We start from the raw sequence: 24,478 nt of genomic DNA on the forward strand, positions 1-24,478 counted from the left end.
TATACCTATCTTAAAATTAGATACGATAAATTCAAAATTGATTATGTTAATGTCTTTCGTCACGCTGCTTCTCCTTCCTGTTTTACACATATTCACACTGCAGCTGCCGTTCTGGACGTTGGGTGAGATTTCTCAGGGGCCGGAAGGGGGCAGCGGAGCTTTGCAGAGGTGCCCCAGCGTGGCTAAGCATCATCATCACCATAATGATAATCACGATAATTACGGTACTCATTAAGCACTTACTATGTGCCAAGTACTATTCTAAGCTCTGAGGTAGATACAAGGTAGTCAGGTTGGACGGTCCCTGTGCCCTGTAGGGCTCACGCTCTTAATTCCCATTTTACAGATGACGTAGCTGAGGCCAAGAGAAGTGAAGTGAATTGTCCAAGGTCACACGGCAGACATGTGGCAGATCTGGGATCAGAAACCATGACCTTCTGCTCCCAGGCCCTCTATCCATGAGGCCATGCTGCTTCTATATCAAAGGTCTTTGTTTACTACTTGCTATGTGCAGAACACTCTAGCACTTGGGAGAGTACAGTACAATAGAGTTGGCTGACGCATTCCCGGCCCACAACAAGCTAACAGTACAGAGACTGTTCAGTGTGGGCATGCAGGAAGGGACAGTTGTGTTTGCCTTAGAATAGCCAAAGCTGCTTCTGGTGGCCTCAGTCAATCAGTCTTTTGATCAAAAAGATATATTTATTGAGCCTTTACTGTGTGCACACCACTCTACTAAGTGCTAGGGAGAGTATGATACAGTAGAGTTGGTAGACACGTTCCCTGCCTGTAACAAGCTTAGGGTCTAGAATGGGAGACAGATATTAATGCAAAAATTACATTATGGATGTGGGTCTGAGAGAAGGATGAATCAGCGAGCAAATCCAAGTGGAAGGGTGACACAAAAGGGAGTGGGAGAAGAGGAAATGAGGGCTTAGGCAGGGAAGGCCTCTTGGAGGAGATGTGGTTTTTAATAAGGCATAGAAGGTGGGGAGAATAATGGCCTGTCTGATATGAAGAGGGAGGGATTTCCAGGACAGAGGCAATATGTGGGAGGGAGATCAGAAACTTGATAGAATAGGTCAAGGCAAAGTAAGTTGGTTGGCACTAGAGGAGCGAAGTGTGAGGGTGTAGTAGGAAATTAGGAGGTAAATTAGGCAGGGCAAGGTGAATGCATGCTTTAAGGCTAGCGGTGAGGAGTTCCTCTATTAGTTGCTGAATTTTACTTTCCAAGTGCTGAGTACAGTGCTCTGCACACAGTAAGCGCTCAGTAAATACAATTGTATGAATGAACGAATGAATGTTGAGGTGGACGGGCAGCCTGTGGAGGTTCTTGAGGAGTGGGGAAACATAGACTGAATGGTTTTGTAGAAAAATGATTTGGGCAGTACAGTGAGGTATGAACTGGAGTTGGGAGAGAGAAGAGAAAAGGGGGTCACCAAGGAGGCTGAAACAGTAATCAAGGTGGGATGGGATAAGTGGTTGGATTCACGTAGCCGAAGTTTGTACAGAGAACTCAAGAAGAACTGCACCCAATCAGCTGTTTGGGGCTCAGACTTGGGGACATTGGAGCCTTTGGCCGTGGTCTCCTTCCTCACACACTGAAACCGGACACTCCGTGACACCTCTCACCATTCCCCCAAACTAGTATGGGTAGCCATGGCCCGAGCCTCTTTTGAAGAAAAAATTCACAGAGTGTTGCGTTTGAGCGGATATGATAGAGACAAGTTTATTTACTCCTGGCACTTCTTCTAGCACTTTTAATTTCATATTATAAATTACTTATTTTTTTTAATGTGTGTCTCCCCTTTGGGACTATAACCTCGTTATTGGCGGGGAGCAGGTCTACTAATTCTATTCTTTGTAGTTCCCCAAATACTTAGTATAGTGCTCTGCCCATACTAAGCACTCGATAAATACCATTGAATGATCCACTGATTGACATCTTAGATGATATTAGAATCCCTTCCCAAGCTGATTTCTATGATTCCTCAGAATTCCCATGAGGATTCCCCTGGCCTGATTGGATCTGACAGTGTTTATATCTGGAAAAATGAGGATCTGATTGAGAATGACAAAGAGAAAGATGTTTGGGAGTGAGGGAAGGCAGAGAAGAATGGAAACTCTTCTCTGCATTTCCTGCAAGATGACTCTACTTCAGCCCCAGGCAGTGGCAGACTTTCGTATGTTCGACCCCCGATTCCTGGTTTGTCCGGAAAAGAAGTTAATTTTGTGAACTAAGGTAAGTGTAGCCATGTGGAGAGAGAGAGTGAAAGAGAGAGAGCCTTCCCATCCTCTAGGATGTCTAGGATGATCTTAGAAACCCCTTGCAAGCTGATTTTCTGTGATTCCTCAGGATTCCCATGAGGATTCCACTGGCCCTATTGGATCTGGCAGTCTTGATGTCTGGGAAAATAAGGATCTGATTGAGAATGACAAATAGAAAGATGTTTGGGAGTGAGGGAAGGCAGAATAAAATGGAAACTCTTCTCTGCATTTCGGTGCAAGATGACTCTACTTCAGTACCAGGCAGTGGCAGACTTTAGTATGCTCGAGAGCTGATCCCTGGTTAGTCAGGAAAAAAAGTTAATTTTGTGAACGAGGGGAAGTGTAGCCAAGTGGAGAGAGAGAATATGAGAGAGAGAGAGAGAGCCCTCCCATCCTCTGTAATGTGGGTCCCCCCAGAGTCTGGTAGGATGACTTCCACAGGAGCAGCAGCCAATGAGCGGGGGACCAGATTTGCATTTAGGAGTTTGGGGAGGTGTGGGGAGGGGTTAAAAGAGAGATGGGGGAGCCCAGCCCCAGAGCTGGGTCCTGGGGTAGCAGAGCTTTTGTCTCCATCTCCACCATGGCCCACACTCCTGTCCTCCTCCTGCACCTCCTCTTCATGCTCTGCATAGGTGTGGCTGGGGGCGACTAATGCCCCTGCAAAGGGCCTTGGGCAGGGAGACTATCTCATCCTGGGGAGGACCCAGGGGAGGATGTTGGGGTTGAGAGGTTAAGGATGCCCTGGGAGGGGTCTATTGCAGGCATTTCTGATCTCTTCTCTCCTCTCCTCCAGATTTCGTGAGTTCTGTGCCGAATCAGCCACCATCAGCATCTGTGGCCCTGGGACAAACAGCCACAGTCACCTGCTCCGGTGTTAGTGCTAGCTATGTGCACTGGTACCAGCAGAAAGCCGGCCAGGTCCCCGTGCTGGTTATATACGATAATAACAAGCGACCCTCCGGGATCCCCGACCGGTTCTCCGGCTCTAAATCTGGGAGCACGGCCACGCTGACCATCTCGAGGGCCCAGGCCGAGGACGAGGCCGATTATTACTGTCAGGACTATGTAAGCAGTAGTAATCCTCACAGTGATAGAGGATGATGGGGAAGTGAGACAAAACCCCCCGTCCCCATAGACCCGTCCTCCTGTTCTGCCCCTTCCTGCCAGATGATTCCCTGTATCAGGAGAGGGAGGAGAATACTGCCCTCCAGCTCCCCCACCTTCCCCTGTGCCCTTCACCCTCCTGCACCCCTTCATCGCCCCCAAAATGCTCTCTGTCTCACTCCCGCTGGGCCTCACCTCCTGCCTCCCGCCACCGGCTCCTCGAAGGCACAGGGGATCTGCCGCCGCTCAGGGCTATGGGGCCTCCATTCCTTTCTAGGCCCCTCTAAGGTAGCAGTTGCCGTCACCGCTATCGTCATCATCGCCACCACCAACAGATTCATCGCCTCATCATCATTTTCCTCTTCTCCACCATCAGCCTCCTTCACATATTGTGGGCAAGGTACCCTACTGGGCTTCTCAGGATCACAAAGGACTAAAAAAAGATTTACTGAGCACTTACTGTGGGTAGAACTGTCCTCAGCACTTGAGAGAGTACAATCCACCCCACTCTCAAACCCTCAGCACTTAAGTACATATTTTAAAATTAGATATGATAAATTACAAAATTGCTAATGTTAATTTCTGTCTCACCACACTGTGTGTCCTGCTTGTCTTACGTATATTTGCACCACAGCTGCCGTTCTGGACATTGGGTGAGATTTCTCAGGGGCCAGAAGGGGCCAGTGGAGCTTCGCAGAGGTGCCCCAGCATGGATAATCCTCATCATCACAATAATGATAATCACGATAATTAGGTTACTCATTAAGCGCTTACTATGTGCCAAGTAGTGTTTTAAGCTCTGAGGTAGATACAAGGTAGTCAGGTTGGAAGGTCCCTGTCCCACACAGGGCTCACGCTCTTAATTCCCATTTTACAGATGATATAGCTGAGGCCCAGAGACGTGAAGTGAATTGCCTAAGGTCACACAGCAGACTTGTGGCAGCTTTGGGATCAGAAACCATGACCTTCTGCTCCCAGGCCCTCTATCCATAAGGCCATGCTGCTTCTATATCAAAGGTCTTTGTTTACCACTTGCTACATGGGGAACACTGTACTTAGCACTTGGGAGAGTACAATGCAATAGAGTTGACCGAGGCGTTCCCTGCCCACAACAAGCTAACAATACAGAGACTGTTCAGTGTAGGCATGCAGGAAGGGGCAGTTGTATTTGCCTGAGAATAGTTGAAACTGCTTCTGGTGGCCTCAATCAATAAGTCATTCGATCAGTCAGTTGTATTTATTGAGCCTTTACTCTGTGCATACCACTCTATTAAGTGCTGGGGAGAGTATGGTACACTAGAGTTGGTAGTCACGTTCCCTGCCCATAGTGAGCTTTGAGTTTAAAAGGGGAGACAGATATTAATGTAAAAATTAAATTATGGATGTGTACATAAGTGCCGTGGGACTGGGATGAATCAGCAAGCAAATCCAAGTGCAAGGGTGACACTAAAGGGAGTGGGAGAAGAGGAAATGAGAGCTTAGTTGTGGAAAGCCTCTTGGAGCCGATGTACTTTTAATAAGGCGAAGAAGAAGAAGAAAATTAGTAGAAAATTAGGGAGGTTAAGTAGGCAGGGGCAAGGTGATTTCATGCTATAAAGCCAACGGTGAGGAGTTCCTCTTCGACGTTGAGGTGGACGGGCCAGCTATGGAGGTTCTTGAGGAGTGGAAAAACAGAGTGAATGGTTTGGTAGAATAATGATTTGGGCAGCTGAGTGAGGTGTGGACTGGAATTGGGAGAGATGAGAGAAAGGCAGGTCACCACGGAGGCTGAAACAGTAATCAAGGTGGGATGGGATAAGTGGTTGGATTCACGTAGTTGAAGTTTGAAAGGAGAACTAAAGAACTGCAGTCAATCAGCTGTTTGGGGCTCAGACTAGGGGACATTGGAGGCTCTGGCCATTGTCTCCTTCCCACTACACTGAAACTGGACACCCCCTGACGCCTCTGACCATTCCCCCAAACTCGTATGGATAACCATGGCCCTGCCCTCTGTTGAAGAAAAAATTCAGACACTGCTTTGTTTTTCAACGGATATGATAGAGAGAAGTTTATTTACTACTGGCGCTTCATCTAGCACTTTTAATTTTACATTATAAATTAGTTTTTTTTTAAATGTGCGTCTCCCCTTTGGGTCTATAAGCTCGTTATCGGCACGGAGCAGGTCTAATTCTATTCTTTGTAGTTCCCCAAATACTTAATATAGTGCTCTGCTCATAGTAAGCACTCAATAAATGCCACTGAATGATTAACCAATTGACGTCTTGGATGATCTTAGTACCCCTTCCCAAACTTATTTTCTATGATTCCTCAGGATTCCCATGAGGATTCCACTGGCCCGATTGGATCTGGCAGGATCGATATCTGGAAAATTGAGGACCTGATGGAGAATGACAAAGAGAAAGATGTTTGGGAGTGAGGGAAGGCAGAGAAGAACGGAAACTCTTCTCTGCATTTCGGTGCAAAATGACTCTACTTCAGCACCAGGCAGTGGCAGACTTCCATATGCTCGAGAGCTGATTCCAGGTTTGTCAGGAAAATAAGTTAATTTTCTGAACTGGGAAGTGTAGCCATGTAGAGAGAGAGAAAGTGAGAGAAAGAGCCCTCCCATCCTCTGTGATCTGGGTCCCCCCAGAGCCTGGTAGGATTACCTCCCCAAGAGCAGCAGCCAATGAGCAAGGGAACCACATTTGCATGTAGGAGTTTGGGGAGGCATGGGGAGGAGTTAAAAGAGAGATGGGGGAGCCCAGCCTCAGAGCTGGGGCCTCGGGGAACAGAGCTCTTGTGTCTGTCTCTACCATGGCGCGCGCTCCTGTCCTCCTCCTGCACCTCCTCTTGGCACTCTGCACAGGTGTGGCTGGGCACGGCTAGCACCCCTGCAAAGAGCCCTAGCAGGGAGACTATCTCATCCACTCAGGGGAGGATGTTGGGGTTAAGGGGTTAAGGATGCCCCGGGAGGGGTCTATTGCAGTCCTATATGATCACTTCTCTCCTCTCCTCCAGATTTAGTGTGTTGTGTGCCGTCTCAGCCGCCGTCGGCATCCGTGGCTCTAGGACAAACAGCCTCCATCACCTGCTCCGGAGTTAGCTCTAGCTACGGTGCAAACTGGTACCAGCAGAAACCTGGCCGGGCCCCTGTACGGGTCATATACAGTACCTCCAGTGGTAGCAAGCGACCCTCCGGGATCCCAGACCGGTTCTCCGGCTCCAGCTCCAGGAGCACGGCCACTCTGACCATCGCCGGGGCCCAGGCCGAGGACGAGGCCATTTATTACTGTCAGGATGCTAACGATTATGCTCACAGTGACACAGGGTGATGGGGAAGTGAGACAAAAACCCCCATCCCCACGGGTCTTTCCTGGCCTGCCCCTTCCTGCCAGATGATGCCCTGTACCCAAAGAGGGAGGGGAACGCTGCACTCCAGCTTCCCGACCTTCTCCTGTGCCCTTCACCCTCCATCACTTCTTCATCGCCTCCAAAACGGTATCTGTCTTAGTCCCATTGGGCCCCACCTCCTTCCTCCAACAGTCCTGCTCCCACAGCACCAGGGGATCCGCAGCCACTCAGGGCTCTGGGGCCTCCATTCTCATCCAGCCCCTCTTAGGAAGGAGTTGCCGCCATCGTTGTCGTCATCATCCATCACTGTCGTCATCATCGCCATCGCCATCGGATTCATCGCCTCATCATCATTTTCCTCCTCTCCACCATCAGCCTCCTTCACATATTGTGTTAAAGGTACCCTACTGGGCATTTCAGGATCCCACTGCACTAGAAAAGATTTACCGAGCACTTACTGTGGGTAGAACTGTCTTCAGCACTTGAGAGAGTACGATCCACCCCACTCTCAAACCCTCAGCACCTATGTATATTTCTTCAAATTAGATATGATAAATTACGAAATTGTTTATGTGAATGTCTGTCTTGCCACGTTGCGTCTCCTGCCTGTCTTATGTATATTCGCACTGCAGCTGCAGTTCTGGACGGTGGGTGAGATTTCCCAGGGGATGGAAGGGGGCAGCGGAGCGTCACGGAGCTGCTCCAGCATGGCTAAGCATTATCATCACCATAATAATAATCACGGTAATTATGGTACTCATTAAGCGTTTACTCTGTGCCAAGTACTGTTCTAAGCACTGAGGTAGATACAAGATAGGTTGGACAGCCCGTGTCCCACATAGGGCTCATGCTTTTCATTCCCATTTTACAGATGAGGTAACTGAGGCCCAGAGAATTGAAGTCAATTGCCCAAGGTCACTCAGCAGACATGTGGCGGATCTGGGATGACCTTCTGCTCCCAAGCCGTCTATCCTCTAGGCCATGCTGCTTCTCCATCAGTGGTCTTTGTTTACCACCTGCTACGTGCAGAACTCTTTACCCAGCACTTAGAAGAGTACAGTACAATAGAGTTGGCAGGCGCACTCCCTGCCCACAACAATCTAACAGACCAGAGACTGTTCAGTGTAGCCATGCAGGAAGGAGTGATTGTGTTTGTCTCAGAATAGCTGAAAGCTGCTTCTGGTGACCTCAATCAATGTCATTCGATTAGTCAGTTGTATTTATTGAGCCTCTACTGTGTGCATACCACTCTACTAAGTGCTGGGGAGAGTCCAATATACTAGAGTTGGTAGATACAGTCCCTGCCCATAACAAGCTTTGAGTATAGAAGGGGAGACAGATATTTATGTAAAAAATTAAATTATGGATGTGTACATAAGTGCTGTGGGACTGGGATGAATTAGCGAGCAAATCCAAGTGCAAAGGTGACACAAAAGGGAGTGGGAGAAGAGGAAATGAGAGCTTAGTCATGGAAGGCCTCTTGGAGGAGATGTGTTTTTAATAAGGCATAGAAGGTTGGGACAGTGATTGTCTGCCTGATATGAAGAAAGGGATTTCCAGGACAGAGGCGGGATGTGGGAGGGAGGTCAGGAGTGTGGTAGAAGAGGTGAAGGCAAAGTAAGTTGGTTGGCATTGGAGGAGCAAAGTGTGAGGTCTGTGTTGTAGTAGGAAATTAGGGAGGTAAAGAGGGCGGGGCAAGATAATTGCACAGGAGATTCTCTTTGATGTGGAGATGGACAGGCAGCCTATGGAGGTTCTTGAGAAGTGGGGAAAGATAGACTGAATGGTTTTGTAGAAAAATGATTCAGTCAGCAGAGTGAAGTATGGAATGGAGTTGGGAGAGACGAAAGAAAGTGGGGTCACCAAGGAGGCTTAAATGGTAATCTAGGTGGGATGGGATAAGTGATTGGATTCATGTAGTCAAAGTTTGAATGGAGAACTAAAAAAGAACTGCACCCAAACAGCTGTCTGGGGCTCAGACTAGGGGACATTGGAACCACTGGCCATGGTCTCCTTCCCCTCACACTTACATTGAACACCGCCTGTGGCCTATCACCATCCCCCCAAACCCGTGCATGGCCCTGGCCTCTGTCAAAGAACAAATTCACAGACTCTGCGTTGCATTTGAGCGAATATGATAGAGAAAAGTTTATTTACTACTAGCACTTCTTCTAACACTTTTAATTATATGTGATAAATAACTTTTTTAAAAATTTCTGTCTGTTTCCACTTTGGGACTGTAAGCTCATTATCGGCAGGGAACAAGTCTACTAATTCTATTCTTTTGTAGCCCCCACATACTTAGTATAGTGCTCTGCTCATAGTAAGCACTCAGTAAATACCATCGATTGATTGACCGATTGACATCTTGGATGATCTCAGTAACCCTTCCCAAGCTGATTTTCTATGATTCCTCAGGATTCCCATGAGGATTCCACTGGCTTGATTGCATTTCACAGTGTCCATGACTAGGAAAATGAGGATCTGATTGAGAATGACAAACAGAAAGATGTTTGGGAGTGAGGGAAGGTAGAGAAGAACGGAAACTCTTCTCTGCATTTTGGTGCAAGATGACTCTACTTCAGCACTGGGCAGTGACAGACTTTCATATGCTCGAGAGCCGATTCCTGGTTTGTCAGGAAAAAAAGTTAATTTTGTGAATGATTGGAAGTGTACCCATGTGGAGAGAGAGAATGTGAGAGAGTGATAGACACACACACACAAAGAGTTTCCTTCCTCTGTGATCTGATCCCCCCAGAGCTGGGTATGGTGACTTCCCCAGGAGCTGCAGCCAATGAGCGGTGTACCAGATTTGCATTTAGGAGTTTGGGGAGGCATAGGGAGGGGTTAAAAGAGAGATGGGGGAGCCCAGGCCCAGAGCTGGGGCCTTGGGGAGCAGAGCTTTTGTGTCCATCTCCACCATGGCATGCACTCCTCTCCTCCTCCTGCACCTCCTCTTCGTTCTCTGCACAGGTGTGGGCAGGGATGGCTAGCGCCCCTGCAAAGAGCCCTGGGCAGGGAGACTATCTTATCCTGGGGAGGACTCAGGGGAGGATGTTGGGGTTGAAGAGTTAAGGATGCCCAGGGAGGGGTCCAGTGCAGTCCTTTCTGATCTCTTCTCTCCTCTTCTCCAGATTCTGTGAGTTCTGTGCTGTCTCAGCCACCATCGGCATCTGTGGCTCTAGGACAAACAGCCTCCATCACCTGCTCCGGAGTTAGCTCTAGCTATGGTGCTAACTGGTACCAGCAGAAACCTGGCCGGGCCCCCGTGCTGGTTATATACGGTACCTCCAGTGGTAGCAAGCGACCCTCCGGGATCCCTGACCGGTTCTCCGGCTCCAAGTCCGGGAGCACGGCCACACTGACCATCTCCGGGGCCCAGGCCGAGGCCGAGGCCGATTATTACTGTCAGGAGGCTTACAGTAATGTTCACTTTGACACAGGGTGATGGGGAAGTGAGACAAAAACCCTCATCTCCACGGACCCATCCTGCTCTGCCTCTAAATGCCAGATGATGCCCTGTAGTCAGAGAGGGAGGGGATTGCTGCGGTCCAGTTCCCCCACCGTCCCCTGTGCTCTTTACTCTCCAGCAGCCCTTCATGGCCCCCAAAACGGTCTCTGTCTCAGTCTTGCTGGGCCATACCTCCTGCCTCTGGCCACTGGCTCCCTGCAGGCCCAGGGGATCCGCAGCCGCTCAGGGCTCTGGGGCCTCCATTCCTGTCCAGGCCCCTCTGAGGAAGGAGTTGCCGCCATCGCTATCGTCATCATCGCCACCACCATCGGATTCATCGCCTCATCATCATTTTCCTCTTCTCCACCATCAGCCTCCTTCACATATTGTGTGCAAGGTACCCTACTGGGCATTTCAGGATCACACTGCACCAAAAAATGATTTACTGAGCACTTACTGTGGGTAGAACTGTCCTCAGCACTTGAGAGAGTACAACCCACCCCACTCTCCAACCCTCAGCATTTATGTAAATACCTTAAAATTAGATATGATAAATTACGAAATTGTTTATGTGAATGTCTGTCTCACCACGCTGCATCTTCTGCTGTCATGTATATTTGCACTGCAGCTGCAGTTCTGGACGGTGGGTGAGATTTCCCAGGGGCTGGAAGGGGGCAGCGGAACTTCGCGGAGCTGCCCAATGGTGGCTAAGCAGCATCATCACCATAATGATAATCATGATAATTATGGTTCTCATTAAGCGCTTACTATGGGCCAAGCACTGCTCTAAGATCTGAGGTAGATACAAGATAGGTTGGACAGTCCCTCATGCTCCCCCATGCTCCCTCAGACGCTCATGCTCTTAATTCCCATTTTAAAAATGAGGTAACTGAGGCCCAAAGAATTGAAGTGAATTGCCCAAGGTCACACAGCAGACTTGTGGCAGACCTGCGATCAGAACCCATGACCTTCTGTTCCCAGGCCGTCTATCCTCTAGGCCATGCTGCTTCTCCATCAGCGGTTTTTGTTTACCACCTTCTACATGCAGAACTCTTTACCTAGCACTTGGGAGAGTACAGTACAATAGAGTTGGTGGACGTATTTGCTTCCCACAACAAGCTAACAGTCCAGAGCCTGTATACTATAGGCATGCAGAAAGGGGCAGTTGTGTTTGCCTCAGAATGGACAATGCTGCTTCTTGTGGCCTCAATCAATCAGTCTTTTGATCAAAAAGATGTATTTATTGAGCCTTTACTGTGTGCATACCACTCTACTAAGTGCTGGGGAGAGTACGATGCACTAGGGTTGGAAGACACATTCCCTGCCTGTAACAAGCTTAGGGTTTAGATTGGGGAGAGAGATATTAATGTAAAAAATAAATTATGGATGTGTACATAAGTTCTGTGAGTCTGAGGGAGGGATGAATCAGGGTGCAAATCCAAGTGGAAGGGTGGCACAGAAAGGAGTGTGAGAAGGCAAAATGAGGGCTTAGTTGGGGAAGGCCTTTTGGAAGAGATGTGCTCTGGCACCTAGTAAGCGCTTTACAAATACCATCATTATTATTATCATTATGATTAATCCACTGGGCTGGCCCCGACAGTAAAGCCATCTGGGAAAATGAGGATCCGAAGGAGAATGACAAAGAAGAGGAAGTATGGGAGTGACAGAAGGAAGAGAACAACAGAGACTCTTAGCTCCATTTCCTGTGCATGGTGACCCTCAACTTCTGCAGCCAATAGTGACAGACTATACAGTAGTGACAGACAGACAGTCAAATAGCCAAAAATGGGTGCTTGCTTTGTCAGAAAAGGAAGTCAAGGGTGTGAATCGAGGGAAGCAGAGAGCGTGAGAGAGGGAACATAGAAGAAGGGAGAGAGCGTCCAGCCCTCCTTCCAGGGTCTGAGCCTCCCTCACCTGGGCAGGGTGACACCTCCTGCAGCAACAGCCAGTGAGTGGGACCAGATTTGCATGGGGGACTGCCGGGGGTGGGGGGGGAGGCGTGGGGAGGGGATAAGAGAGAGGTGGGGGAGGCCAGGCCCAGAGCTGGGGCCCCGGGGAGCAGAGTTCTTGTGTCCGTCTCCACCATGGCCCACACTCCTCTCTTCCTTCACCTCCTCCTCGCACTCCTCGCTCTCTGCACAGGTACGAGCGGGGGCAGCTAATGCTCCTGCACAGGCCGCCCTGGCCAGGGAGACTATCTCATCCTTGGGCAGACCCAGGAGAGGATCTTGGGGGCGAGGGGTTAAGGTTGCTCCGGGAGGGGTTCAGAACAGTATTTACTGACCTCTCCTCTCCTCTCCTGCAGATTCCGTCAGTTCATCTGCTCTGACTCAGCCGCCCTCGGTGTCTGTGGCTCTGGGACAAACAGCCACAATCACCTGCTCCGGTGGAGATGTTGGAAGCTTTGGTGCAAACTGGTACCAACAGAAACCAGGCCGGGCCCCTGTGCTGGTTATATACACTAGCATCGGTAGCCATAACCGACCCTCCGGCATCCCCGACCGGTTCTCCGGCTCCAACTCCGGGAACACGGCCACACTGACCATCGCCAGGGCCCAGGCCGAGGCCGAGGCCGATTATTACTGTCAGGACTATGCAAGCAGTAGTAATCCTCACAGTGACACAGGGTGATGGGGAAGTGAGACAAAAACCCCCGTCCCTACGGGCCCTTCCCCCTGCTCTGCCCCTCCTGCCAGATGGTGGCCTGTGCCAGGATGGGAAGGGGAAGACTGCGTTCCAACTTCCCCAGATTCTCCTGTATCCCGACCCTCCCCTACTCCCCCATCCCCCCGATGATCCCAAACTCATTCTCAGTCCCTCTGGGCCCCAACTCCTGCCCCCTGCAGATCCCTCTGTGGTCACATCCTTGGGGCTTTGGGTGAGGTTCAGGCCCCGCTGAGAAAGCTGATGCTGCCATCACTGTCATGGTCAATATTATCACCATTGATTCATTCATTCATTTGGTTGTGTTTCCTGAGTGCTTGTTGTGTGCAAAGCACTGTACTAACTTTGAGAGAGTACAGTATAACAAAAGACAGACACATTCCCTGCCCACAATGGGCTCACAGTCTAAAGGGGGAGACAGGCATTAATACACATAAATGAATAAATATATGAATTACAGATAGATACCTAAGTGTCATGGGGCTGGGAGGGGGAATGAGTGAAGGGAGCAAAAGAGGGCGATGCAGAAGAGAGTGGGAGAAGACAAGAGTAGGGCTTAGTCAGGGAAGGCTTCTTGGAGATGTTTCTTCAGTAAGGCTTTGAAGAAGGGGAGCGCAATCGTTTGTCTGATAGGAGCATCACCACCACGACCACCATCATCATCGCCAGTAACCTACTGCATGCACAGCCCCAGACTGGATCTTTGGAAATACACAGCTATCAGGAAAGACAGAGAGAGAGGCAGCAGCACATTGCACCCTGCGTTTCAAACCAGCCACACCCTCTTCGTCACCCCCAGAACAGTCTCCGTCTCAGTCCCGCTGAGCCCCACCTCCTGCTTCTCCCACAGTCCTGCTCCCCGCAGCTCCGGGGGATCCGCAGCCACTCAGGACTCTGGGGCCTCCATTCTCGTCCAGGCCCCTCTGAAGAAGTAGTTGTCGCCATCGCTATCATCATCATCACCACCACCATCAAAGTCATCGCCCTCATCATCATTTTCCTCATCTCCACCACCAGCTTCCTTGAAGTATTGCTTGCAGGGCACTATACTGGGGATTTCAGAACACACAACTAAAGAAAAGGTAGGGAATCTGCACTTCCATCAATCAGTCAATCTATGGTATTTATTAAGCACCTACTGTGTGCGGAATACTTTACTCAGCATTTGGGAGAGTATAATTCACCCCATCCTCAAACCACAGAATGTCTGTACACATCTTTAAATTATACATTTTAAATTACATATTTATTTATATTAATGTCTGTCTCCCCCTCTAAACTGCAAACTCGTTATGTTCAGGGGGCGTGTCTGCTAATACCCATCTGGTAATTCCGTTGTACTCTCCCAAGCATTTAGTACAGTACTCTGCACATAGTAAACACTCAATAAATACCATTGATTGACTGATCTATACAATGCAATAGACATGATCTCTGCCATCAAGGAGCTTACAGCCTAGAAAGGGAATCAAACAATAAAATCAATTACAGAAGGGGGAATTGGCACTGTGTGAGGATATCTATGTAAATGTTGTGTGCTGAGGGTGAGGTGGCAAGGTGTTTTAGGAGTACACAGCCCTGAGCCTAGGTGAGGCAAAGGGAAGAGCAAATAGGGGAAATGAGGAGTTAAGAAAAATGTGAGAGGAGATATAATTTTGGTAGGACTTTAAAGATGGGAAGCATGGTGGTGTGTTGGATATTAAGGGGGAGGGGAGTTCCAGGCTAGAGGGAGGATGTGGGCAAAGGGTCACGGTCAGGATAAATGAGATCGAAGGCTTGATGTTAGAGGAGTGAACTGTGTGGATGGAATGTAGTAATGAAAATTAGGGTATTTGTTACGCTCTTATTATTTGTTCAGCACTGTTCGAAACCCTGGGGTAGATACAAGTAAATCAGGTCCGACAAAGTCTCAGTCCCACATGGGGCTCACACTTTTAATAGGAGAATGAACACGCTTGGAATCCCCATGATACAGCTGAGGAAACCGAGGCCCAGAGAGATGAAGTTACCTGTCCAAGGTTGCACAGCAGACAAGTGGTAAGGCAGGGATTAGACCCAGGTCCTCTGACTCCCAGATCTGGGCTCTTTCCACTAGGCCACACTGTTTCTCAGTAAGAAATCAGCAAGATAAGGTAGGAGGGGAAAGTTGATTGAGTGCCTAAAAACCAGTGGAAAGGAGTTTCTGTTTGATGCAAAGATGGTTGGGCCACTAGAGGATTTAGAGGCGGGCGAGACCTGGACTGAATGTCTTTTTTTAGAAAACGAAGTCGATCAGCAGAGAGCAGTGTGGACTGGAACAGGGAGAGACTGGAGGCAGGGAGGTCAGTGAGGAGACTGATGCGGTAGTCAAGGAAGGAATTGGCAAGTGCTTGCATAGATGTGGTAGTCTTTTGGATGGAGAGGTAAGGACAGATTCTAGAGATGTTGTGAAGTTGAACAGATAGGATTCTGTGATTCTTATTTAAAGCCCATCTCCTCTTCTTCCCTGTGACCGTCTGACTGGGGATCAAGGGCTGGAAGCCAGAATTACAATTGTAGATAATAATAATAATAATGATAATGTTGGTATATGTTAAGCACTTACTATGTGCAGAGCACTGTTCTAAACGCTGGGGTAGACACAGGGCAACCAGGTTGTCCCACGTGAGGCTCACAGTCTTAATCCCCATTTTACAGATGAGGTAACTGAGGCACAGAGAAGACAAGTGACTTGCCCACAGTCACACAGCTGACAAGTGGCAGAGCCGGGACTTGAATCCATGACCTCCGACTCCCAAGCCTGTGCTCTTTCTACTGAGCCACACTGCTTCTCTGGATTACTGGTTATTCCAACAAAGATTCCCACTCCCAGGGGCAGTAAAGGGTGTCTTCATTTTTGGGGGGGTATTTTGTTAAATGCTTACCATATGCCAGGCACTAAGCACTGGAGTAGAGAGAAGCTAATGGGTTTGGACGCAGCCTATGTCCCACACTGGGCTTGCAGTCTTAAACCCTATTTTACAGATGAAGGAACTGAAGCACGGAGAAGTGAAGTGACCTGTCCGAGGTCACACAGCAGACAAGTGGCAGAGCAGGGTTTAGAACCCAGGTCCTTCCGACTCCCAGGGCCGTGCTCTAGCCACTAGGCCACGCAGATTCTCTCGAGTCTATTTCCACTGCAGCAGCAGTTCTGGACAATGCGTGTAATTTCCCAGGGGCCATGAAGGCGGCAGCAGAGCCTCATGGAGGTGAACCACCCTGGGTAGGTATTATCGTCATCGACGATGGTATCTATTGAGCACTTGCTATGTGCAGAGCACTGCACTAAACGTTTGGGAGAGTACAATCCAGCAGCATTGGCAGTCAGGTTCTCTGCCCATAGTGAGCTTATAGTCCAGAGACTGTACATTACAGGCATGCGGGAAGGAGGCAGTTGTGTTTGCCTCAGAGTAGCCTAAGCAGCTTCTGGTGGCCCAACTAAATGTTCTTCAATCACTCAATCATATTTATTGAGCTCTATTCATTTATTCAGTAGTATTTATTGAGCGCTTACTATGTGCAGAGCACTGTACTAAGCGCTTGGAATGGCGTGGGTCAGTGGAAAGAGCTTGGACTTGGGAGTCAGAGGTCATGGGTTCAAATCCCAGCTCTGCCATTTGTCAGCTGTGTGATTGTGGGCAAGTCACTTAACTTTTCTGGGCCTGAGTTACCTCATCTGTAAAATGGGGATTAACTGTGAGCCTCACCTGGGACAACCTGATTACCCTGTATCTACCCCAGCACTTAGAACAGTGCTCTGCACATAGTAAGCGCTTAACAAATACCAACATTATTATTATTATTGTTATTTTTACAGTTTGGCAACAGATAGAGACAATCCCTGCCCAATGACCGGCTCACAGTCTAATCGGGGGAAACAGACGGCAGAGCGAAAGTGAAGGAAACAAAAGCAAGACAACGTTATCAAGATAAATAGAATCAAGGGGATTTACACCTCATTAACAAAATAAATAGGGTAATAAATAATATATACAAATCAGCACAGTGCTGAGGGGAGGGGAAGGGGGAGGAGCTTAGGGTGGGAGGGGAGGGGGAGCAGAGGGAAAGGGGGGCTCACTCTGGGAAGGCCTCCTGGAGGAGGACAAGCAGGACGCAGCCCTTTACCATCTGAGGTCCAGACAGTTGTCCCCACTGCTCAGGGCTGGAAACAGCCTGAAGGGACACTGGGTCCTCAGAGGTGGCGAACAACGATTCTTTGGGCGTGTCTCTGTGCTCTCTGGGGGTCGGGCTAATGACCAGAGGTCGAGGGGGGCTGTGGAGGGCAGGGATGAAGGAAGTGATGGTCTCAACCAGCCTGGAGGACCTCTTTACGGGATAGTCCAACAAAGACTCAGTCTCCCCGCCCCCCCTGAGTTTCTTCTACACTTTCCCAGTGGAAGACATTGCAGCCTTCTGAGTTGATCTCCCTCTCTTTCGTCTGCCCCACCTTCGGTACCATATCTCAGTCCGGAACCTCCCCCCCCACCATCTGCCTTCTGGATTCTTTGTTGACCATTTAAATTATATATTATAAATTATTTAATTCTACTGACATCTGTCATCCTCTGGACTGTAAGCTTGGACAGGGAACATGCCTAGCAGTTCTGTTGTATTCTTCTCTCCCAAGCACTTAGTACAGTTCTCTGTGCATACCAAGTACTCAGTAAATAGCATTGATGATGATGATCCCAGTACCCCACTGCCACCTGATTTCCCAGGATTCCCCAGGACTCCTTTGTGAGAATCCACTTGTCTGCTGTGTGACCTTGGACAAGTCACTTCACTTTTCTATGCCTCAGTTACCTCATCTGTACAGTGTAGCAGTTCTGTTGTACTCTCCCAAGAGCTTAGTATAGTGCTCTGCACACAGTAAGCACTCAATAAATACAATGGAATTAATCTGTAAAATGGGACTTGAGACTGTGAGCCCCTCGTGGGACAAGGACTGTGGTCCACACGATATGCATTTATATGCCCCAGCGCCTAGTACAGTGCCTGGCACATAGTAAGCACTTAACAAATACCATTATTATTATTAATATTGATCCACAGGACTGGGCCCGGCAGTGGAGGCATCTGGGAAAATGAGGATCCAAAGGATAATGACAAAGAGGATGTACGGGAGCGAGAAAGAAGAAAGAGAACAGAGATTCCGCTTCATTTCCTGTACATGGCGACCCTCAGCTTCTGCAGACTGTCATTTAGACAAGAACCAGTTCCTGGATGGTCAGGAAAAGTAATCAATGGTGTGAGCTGGGGGAGGAGAGAGGGAGCAGAGAGGAAGAGAGAGAGAGCCCCATCCTTCTTCCATGGTCTGAGCCGCCCTCATCTGGGCAAGGCAACACCCCCTGCAGCAGTAGCCAATGAGCGGGACCAGATTTGCATGGTGGGCTGCGGGAGGGTGTGGGGAGGGGATAAGAGAGAGGAGGGGGAGCCCAGACCCAGAGCTGGGGCCTCAGGGAGCAGAGTTCTTGTGTCCATCTCCACCATGGCCCAAATTCCTCTCCTCCACCTCCTCCTCACGCTCCTCACTCTCTGCACAGGTGCAGCCGGGGGAAGCTAACGCTCCTGCAAAGGGCCCTGGGCAGGAAGACTATCTCATCCTGGGGCGGACCCAGGAGAGGATCTTGGGGGCAAGGGGCTAAGGTTGCTCAGGGAGGGATCCAGAACAGTCTTTACTGACCTCTCCTCTCTTCCAGGTTCCATCCATTCATCTGTGCTGACTCAACCGCCCTCGGTATCGGTGGCTCTGGGACAAACAGCAACGATCACATGCTCAGGTGGAAATACTGGAACTTTTGGTGCAAGCTGGTACCAGCAGAAACCTGGCCGGGCCCCCGTGCTGGTTATATACAGTAACCTGGGTAATCATGACCGACCCTCGGGGATCCCCGACCGGTTCTCCGGCTCTAAATCCGGCAGCACGGCCACACTGACCATCTCCAGGGCCCAGGCCGAAGACGAGGCCGATTATTACTGTCAGTCGCTTACCAGCAGTGGTGCTCACAGTGACACAGGGCAGTGAGGAAGTGAGACAAAAAACCCCCGTCCCTACAGGCCCGTTCCCCTGGCTCTGTCTCTCCCTGACAGTTGGTGTCCTGTCTCAGGATGGTGAGGGAAACATTGTGCTTCAGCTCCCTTAGTTTCCTCTGCACCCTCATGCTTCCACATGCTCCCATCACCCCCGTGATCCCAAATTCAGTTTCGGTCCCCCTTGACCTCACCTCCTTCTCCCTGCAGACCCTCCTGAGTCACATCTCTGGGGTGTTTGGCGACATTCAGGCCCCTCTGGGGAAGCTGATGCCCCCATCCCTCTCATCATCAATATCATCACCAGCATCACCACTTCACCAGCTGTGTGCGGAGTGCCGGACCGGATCTTTGGGAGCACTCAACTCTCAGGAAAGTTCCAGAGTCTGTTCGGGTGGAGCTTACCACTTATTAGAAAAGTCAGTACAAGCAACATGTTCCTATACATGATCTGAGACTCGCGACGGCCCTTGCTCAAACCCGTTTTGAGGGGAAATCAGACAGTTGGCCCCACCTGGGACTCCTGCTCTCCCAACTTGGGACTCCTTATGTCAGGCCTCTCCTCTCACCAGCAGGACAGTCTGTTCTCTGTCCCTTTCCTAGTCGCCTCCCTCCAGCCCTGTATGCACCCTTGTTTCCATTAATAATAATAATATTCATAATCATAATAGTAATTATAGTATTTGTTAAGCACTTACTATGTGCCGAGCACTGTTCTAAGCATTGGGGTAGGTACAAGATAATCACGTTGCTCCACATGGGGCTCACAGTTATAATCCCCATTATATAGATGAGGTATCTGAGGCACAGAGAAGTGAAGTGACTTGCCCAAAGTCACACAGCAGACAAGTGGTGGAGCTGGGATTAGAACCCATGTTCTGACTCCCAAGACCGTGCTCTTTCCACTAAACCATGTAGCACACTGATTCATTCTTTCATTCATTCATTCAACCATATTTATTGAGTGTTTGTACTTATGTGATTGTTCTTTGTCTCATTGAGCCCTAATCCCGGCAGCGATCCCGGGAAAGGGCATCCCAGACTATGGACAAGGGACAGGTGGCCCCATTTCCTTACCCATTTGTGGAAAACTCTGAGAAAGGCTGTGTGAAACCCGAGTCTCCTGCAACCCTGGGCAACCCAAAGCCTGGTGTGAGGACCGACTTTGACCTCAGGCACCAAACACCCCAGCACTCCCAGCAGCAGGAGACTGAGCCCAAGCCCAGGCTGGGGAAAGAATCAGCAAGAGGTGGGGTGAGAGGCACCATGGGTGGCATTTGGTGCTCTCAGCCCACCATCTCAGCACCCTACCAGGCCCTGATAAAAGACAATGGATGAGGGACGACAGAGCGGCTCCATCGGTCTCTCCCATTTGCTCCCTACAGCACACAGGGGATCAAACTGGCCCCTGCCCTCCTCCACTCCCCTCACTCTATCACTCCGAGTTGTTTCTGCTTCCTGCCCTGATTATGTCTCACACCAATGCTTCTCCAACGGTCTCTAGTCCATCTTCATCCCTCTTGATCATACAGAAGCATTCTCCAACCTTGGCTTCTTGGGCACTATCCTCTCCTGCTTCTCCTCCTATTTCTCTAGCTGCTCAGTCTCAGTCTCTTTCATGGGCTTCTCCTCTGCCTCCCATTTCTTAACTGTGGGAGTCCCTCGAGGTTCTGTTCTGTGTCTCCTTTTATTCGTTGTGGTCAGGGAATGTGTCGTTCATTGTTATATTGTACTCTCCCAAGTGCTTAGTACAGTGCTCTGCACACAGTAAGCGCTCAGTAAATATGATTGAATCCAACCCACGTATTCAGTCTGTCACCAAATCCTGTCGGTTCAATAGTCACCACATAGATAAAATCTGCCCTTATCTCTCCATCCAAACTTCACTCTGCTGCCTGGTTCATTTTTCTACAGAACTGTTCAGTTCAAGTTTCCCCATTCCTCAAGAACTTCCAGGGGTTGCCCATTCACCTCCACATCAGAGAGAAACTCCTTACCATTGACTTTAAAGCACTCACCTTTCCCCCCTCCTACTTTACCTCCCTGATTTTCTACTACATCCCAGCCCGCAAACACCATTCCTCTAATGTCAACTTCCTCACTGTACCTCGATCTCATCTATCTCACTGCTGACCCCAAGTCCACATCCTGCCTCTGTCCTGGAATGCCCTCTCTCTTCATATTCCACAGATGATCACTCCCTCCACCTTCAGGTACATCTCCTCCAAGTGGCCTTCTTCAACTAAGCCCTCATTTTCTCTTCTCCCAGGCCCTTCGCTTCACTCTTCCACTTGGATTTGCACACTTTATTCACAACACCTATGTACATGTTCAATCAGTTGATCAATTAATCATATTTACTGAGCACATGTTGTTTGCAGAGCACTGTACTACATGCTGGGGAGAGTACAATGTAACAGAAGCATTTCCTCCCACAGTAAGCTTACAGCTTAGAAGGGAGGAAAGACATTAATACAAATAAATAAATAAAATAAATAAATAAATAAATAAATAAATAAATAAATAAATAAATAAATAAATAAGGAGCTTGAATAGAAGTGTTGTGTGGCTAAGGTTTTGGGGGTGGGTGGTGAATAAAGGGAGCAAATCAGGGTGATACGGAAAAGTGTGGGGGAAAAGGAAAAGAGGACTTAGCCAGGGAAGGCCTCTTGGAGGAGACACACCTTCAATAAGGGTTTAACCATGGAGAGAGTAAGTGTTTGTCGAATATGAAGAGGGAGGGTGTTCTAGGCCAGAGTCAGGATATGGGTGAGAGGTCTTGTGGTGACATAGATGAGACTGAGATACGGAAACTGGGTTGGCATTAGAGGAACAAAATGTGCAGTTGTGCAAAATGTGTAGTTGGAGAGCAGCAAGTAAGCTAGGCAGGGGCAAAGTGATTGCGTGCTTTGAAGCCAATGGTAAGGAGTTTCTGTTTCACAGGGAGGTGGATGGGAAGTTTCTTGAGAAGGGAGGAAACCTGGCCTGAACGCTTTTGTAGAAAAATGATCCGGGGTGCAGAGTGAAGGATGGACTGGATGGAGTGTGGAGAGGCGGGAGGCAGAGAGGTCAGCAAAGAGGCTGATACAGTCATTAAGGTGTGATAGGATAAGTGCATGGATGAATGTGGTAGCAGTTTGGACGGAGAGGAAAGGGTGGATTTTAGGATGTTGTAAAAGCAATTTATTTATAGTGATGTCTGTCAACTCCATTATTTTATACCTTCCCAAGAGCTTAATAAGTAAAGTGTTTTGCACACAGTAGGAGCTCAATACATGATTGATGGATTGATTGATTGATTTACTGTTGTCATGATGACAGATCTGGAAAAACTCACTCCCAGGGCCATAGGCCTCACTTTAAGGCTGGGTTTTCACCAATGCCAGCTGTCCTAACCCTGTGTGTCTGAGTGTGAGCCGCTGATGCCTCTAGAGAAGGGCACAGGGCAAAGAGGGACCAGAAGGGGAAAAGAAAAAGGGGCAGAGGTGTGGGCAGTGGTGAGAGAGCCCCTCCCTCAATCTGTCCCTTGGCTGGGCCCCCCGAGCAGGGGCAGGGTGACGTCCCCAGCAGCAACAGCAGCCAATGAGCAGGGAGCAGATTTGCCTGCTGGAGCTGAGGGGACCTAGGGAGGGATTAAGAGAGACATAGAGGAGCCCAGCCCCAGAGCCGGGGCCACAGGAAGCAGAGCTCTTCCCTGCAACTCCACCATGGCCCGCACTCCTCTTCTCCTCCTCCTTGCGCTCCTCGCTCTCTGCACAGGTGCGACTGGGAGCTGCTAAAGACACCCTAACTGATCCCTGCAGGGAGAGTTCGTCATCCCGCAACTGAGTCAGGTTGGAGGTACAGGGGTGAGGATCCCCCTGACAGGATCTTGTCCCTTCTTTACTGACCTCTTCTCTCCTCTCCTCCAGGTTCCGTCAGTTCTTCTGTGCTGACTCAGCCACCCTCCGTGTCCGTGGCTCCGGGACAAACAGCCACGATCACCTGCTCAGGTGGAAATATTGGAGCCCTTGGTGCAAACTGGTACCAGCAGAAGCCTGGCAGGGCCCCTGTGTTGGTTATATACATTAGCATCAGTAGTCATAACCGACCCTCTGGGATCCCCGACCGGTTCTCCGGCTCCAACTCCGGAAACACGGCCACACTGACCATCGCCAGGGCCCAGGCCGAGGACGAGGCCATTTATTACTGTCAGGAGGCTATTAGTGCTGATTCTCACAGTGTCACGGGGGATCGGGGAAGTGAGACAAAAACCCCTGTCCCCAAGGGCCTGTCCCCCTACCCTGCCCCTTCCTGCCAGATGGTGCCTTGTTTCAGGACAGGGCGGGGAACACTGCTCTCCAGCTCTCGCAGATTCCCCTGCATCCTGACCCTCCCACACCCCCCCATTGCCCCGACGATCCCACACTCATTCTTGGACTCCATGGGCCCCACCTCTTGCCCCATGCAGATCCCCCACAGTCACATCTCTGGGGCTTTGGTTCAGGCCCCTCTGAGAAAGCTGATGCTGCCAACACTATCATCATCAATATTACCACCATTCATTCATTTATTAGGTTGTATTTACTGAGCGCTTACTGTGTGCAAAGCACTGTACTAAGGGCTTAGGAGAGTCCAATATAACAATAAGCAGACATATTTCTGCCCAAACCAGGTTTACAGTGAAGAGGGAGAGACAGGCATTAATACACATAAATAAGTACATAAATAAATAAATTACAGAGATATACATCAATGCCATGGAGCTGGGAGGTGGGGGTGAGTGAAAGGAGCAAGTCAGGATGTCATAGAAGGGAGTGGGAGAAGAGGAGAGGAGGGCTTAGTCAGGGAAGCCTTCTTGGAGGAGATGTTCCTTCAGTAAGGCTTTGAAGGAGGAGAGAGAATCGTCTATCTGATATGAGCACAACCACCTTCATCAGCAGCAGTGACGTACTGTATGCACAGCACCAGACTAATTCATTCATTCATTCAGTCAGTCATTTATTGAGCACTTACTATGTGCAGAGCACTGAACTAAGCCCTTGGAAAGTACAATTCGGCAACTGATCTTTGGGATCTAGATCTTGTGGAGTACACAAGTATCAGGAGAGATACAGAGTCTACCTCCGTGGAGCTGACAGTCTAATTGAGAAGTCAGTCAACACAACATGTTCACCGTACACAATCTGAGACCCTCGATGGCCTTCAATCCAAACGGTTTGGAGGGGAAACCGGACAGAGGGTCCCATCTGGGACTCCTGCTCTCCCATCCTGGGACTCCCCATCTCAGGCCTCTCTTCTCACCAGCAGGGCAGTCTGGTCTCCGTCCCAGGCCCCATCGCTCCGCTCGGCCCTGGTTGTGTCCTTCTTCCCATTGCTACCATAGCACAGTAATGTGTTGACACAGGTGGGTTAGCACCTGGGGTGATGGGGGATCACCTGGTTGCATCCTGCATGTCTGCTCCATCCTGTCCGGCCTGTCTGGATATTGTGTTCTTCATAGGGGAAACTTGTCTCATTCTTTTCCCATCTTTGGTTTGTCCAGGACCTCTGGGGTGAAATGACTGACCTGGGGTCACTTCTCTGGAGTCACTGAGGCAAGATAGCATCTATCCTAATATGGGGACGCTG

At 49.5% G+C, this 24,478-nt stretch overlaps 1 protein-coding gene and 1 gene segment (V, D, J or C); both read left to right on the top strand.

Annotated features, from left to right (window-relative positions):
- LOC100682076 (immunoglobulin lambda-1 light chain) overlaps positions 1 to 24,478 on the top strand; it is a 197,557-nt gene that overhangs the window by 8,287 nt on the left and 164,792 nt on the right. The gene's annotated exons all lie outside the window — the stretch shown is intronic.
- Positions 2,816 to 3,369, top strand: LOC114806128. The segment is given in 2 exon segments: positions 2,816 to 2,900; positions 3,062 to 3,369. Coding segments are annotated over 2 exon segments (360 nt in total).

The sequence above is a fragment of the Ornithorhynchus anatinus genome, chromosome 21, assembly GCF_004115215.2.
Source record: "Ornithorhynchus anatinus isolate Pmale09 chromosome 21, mOrnAna1.pri.v4, whole genome shotgun sequence".
Classification (NCBI taxonomy): domain Eukaryota; kingdom Metazoa; phylum Chordata; class Mammalia; order Monotremata; family Ornithorhynchidae; genus Ornithorhynchus; species Ornithorhynchus anatinus.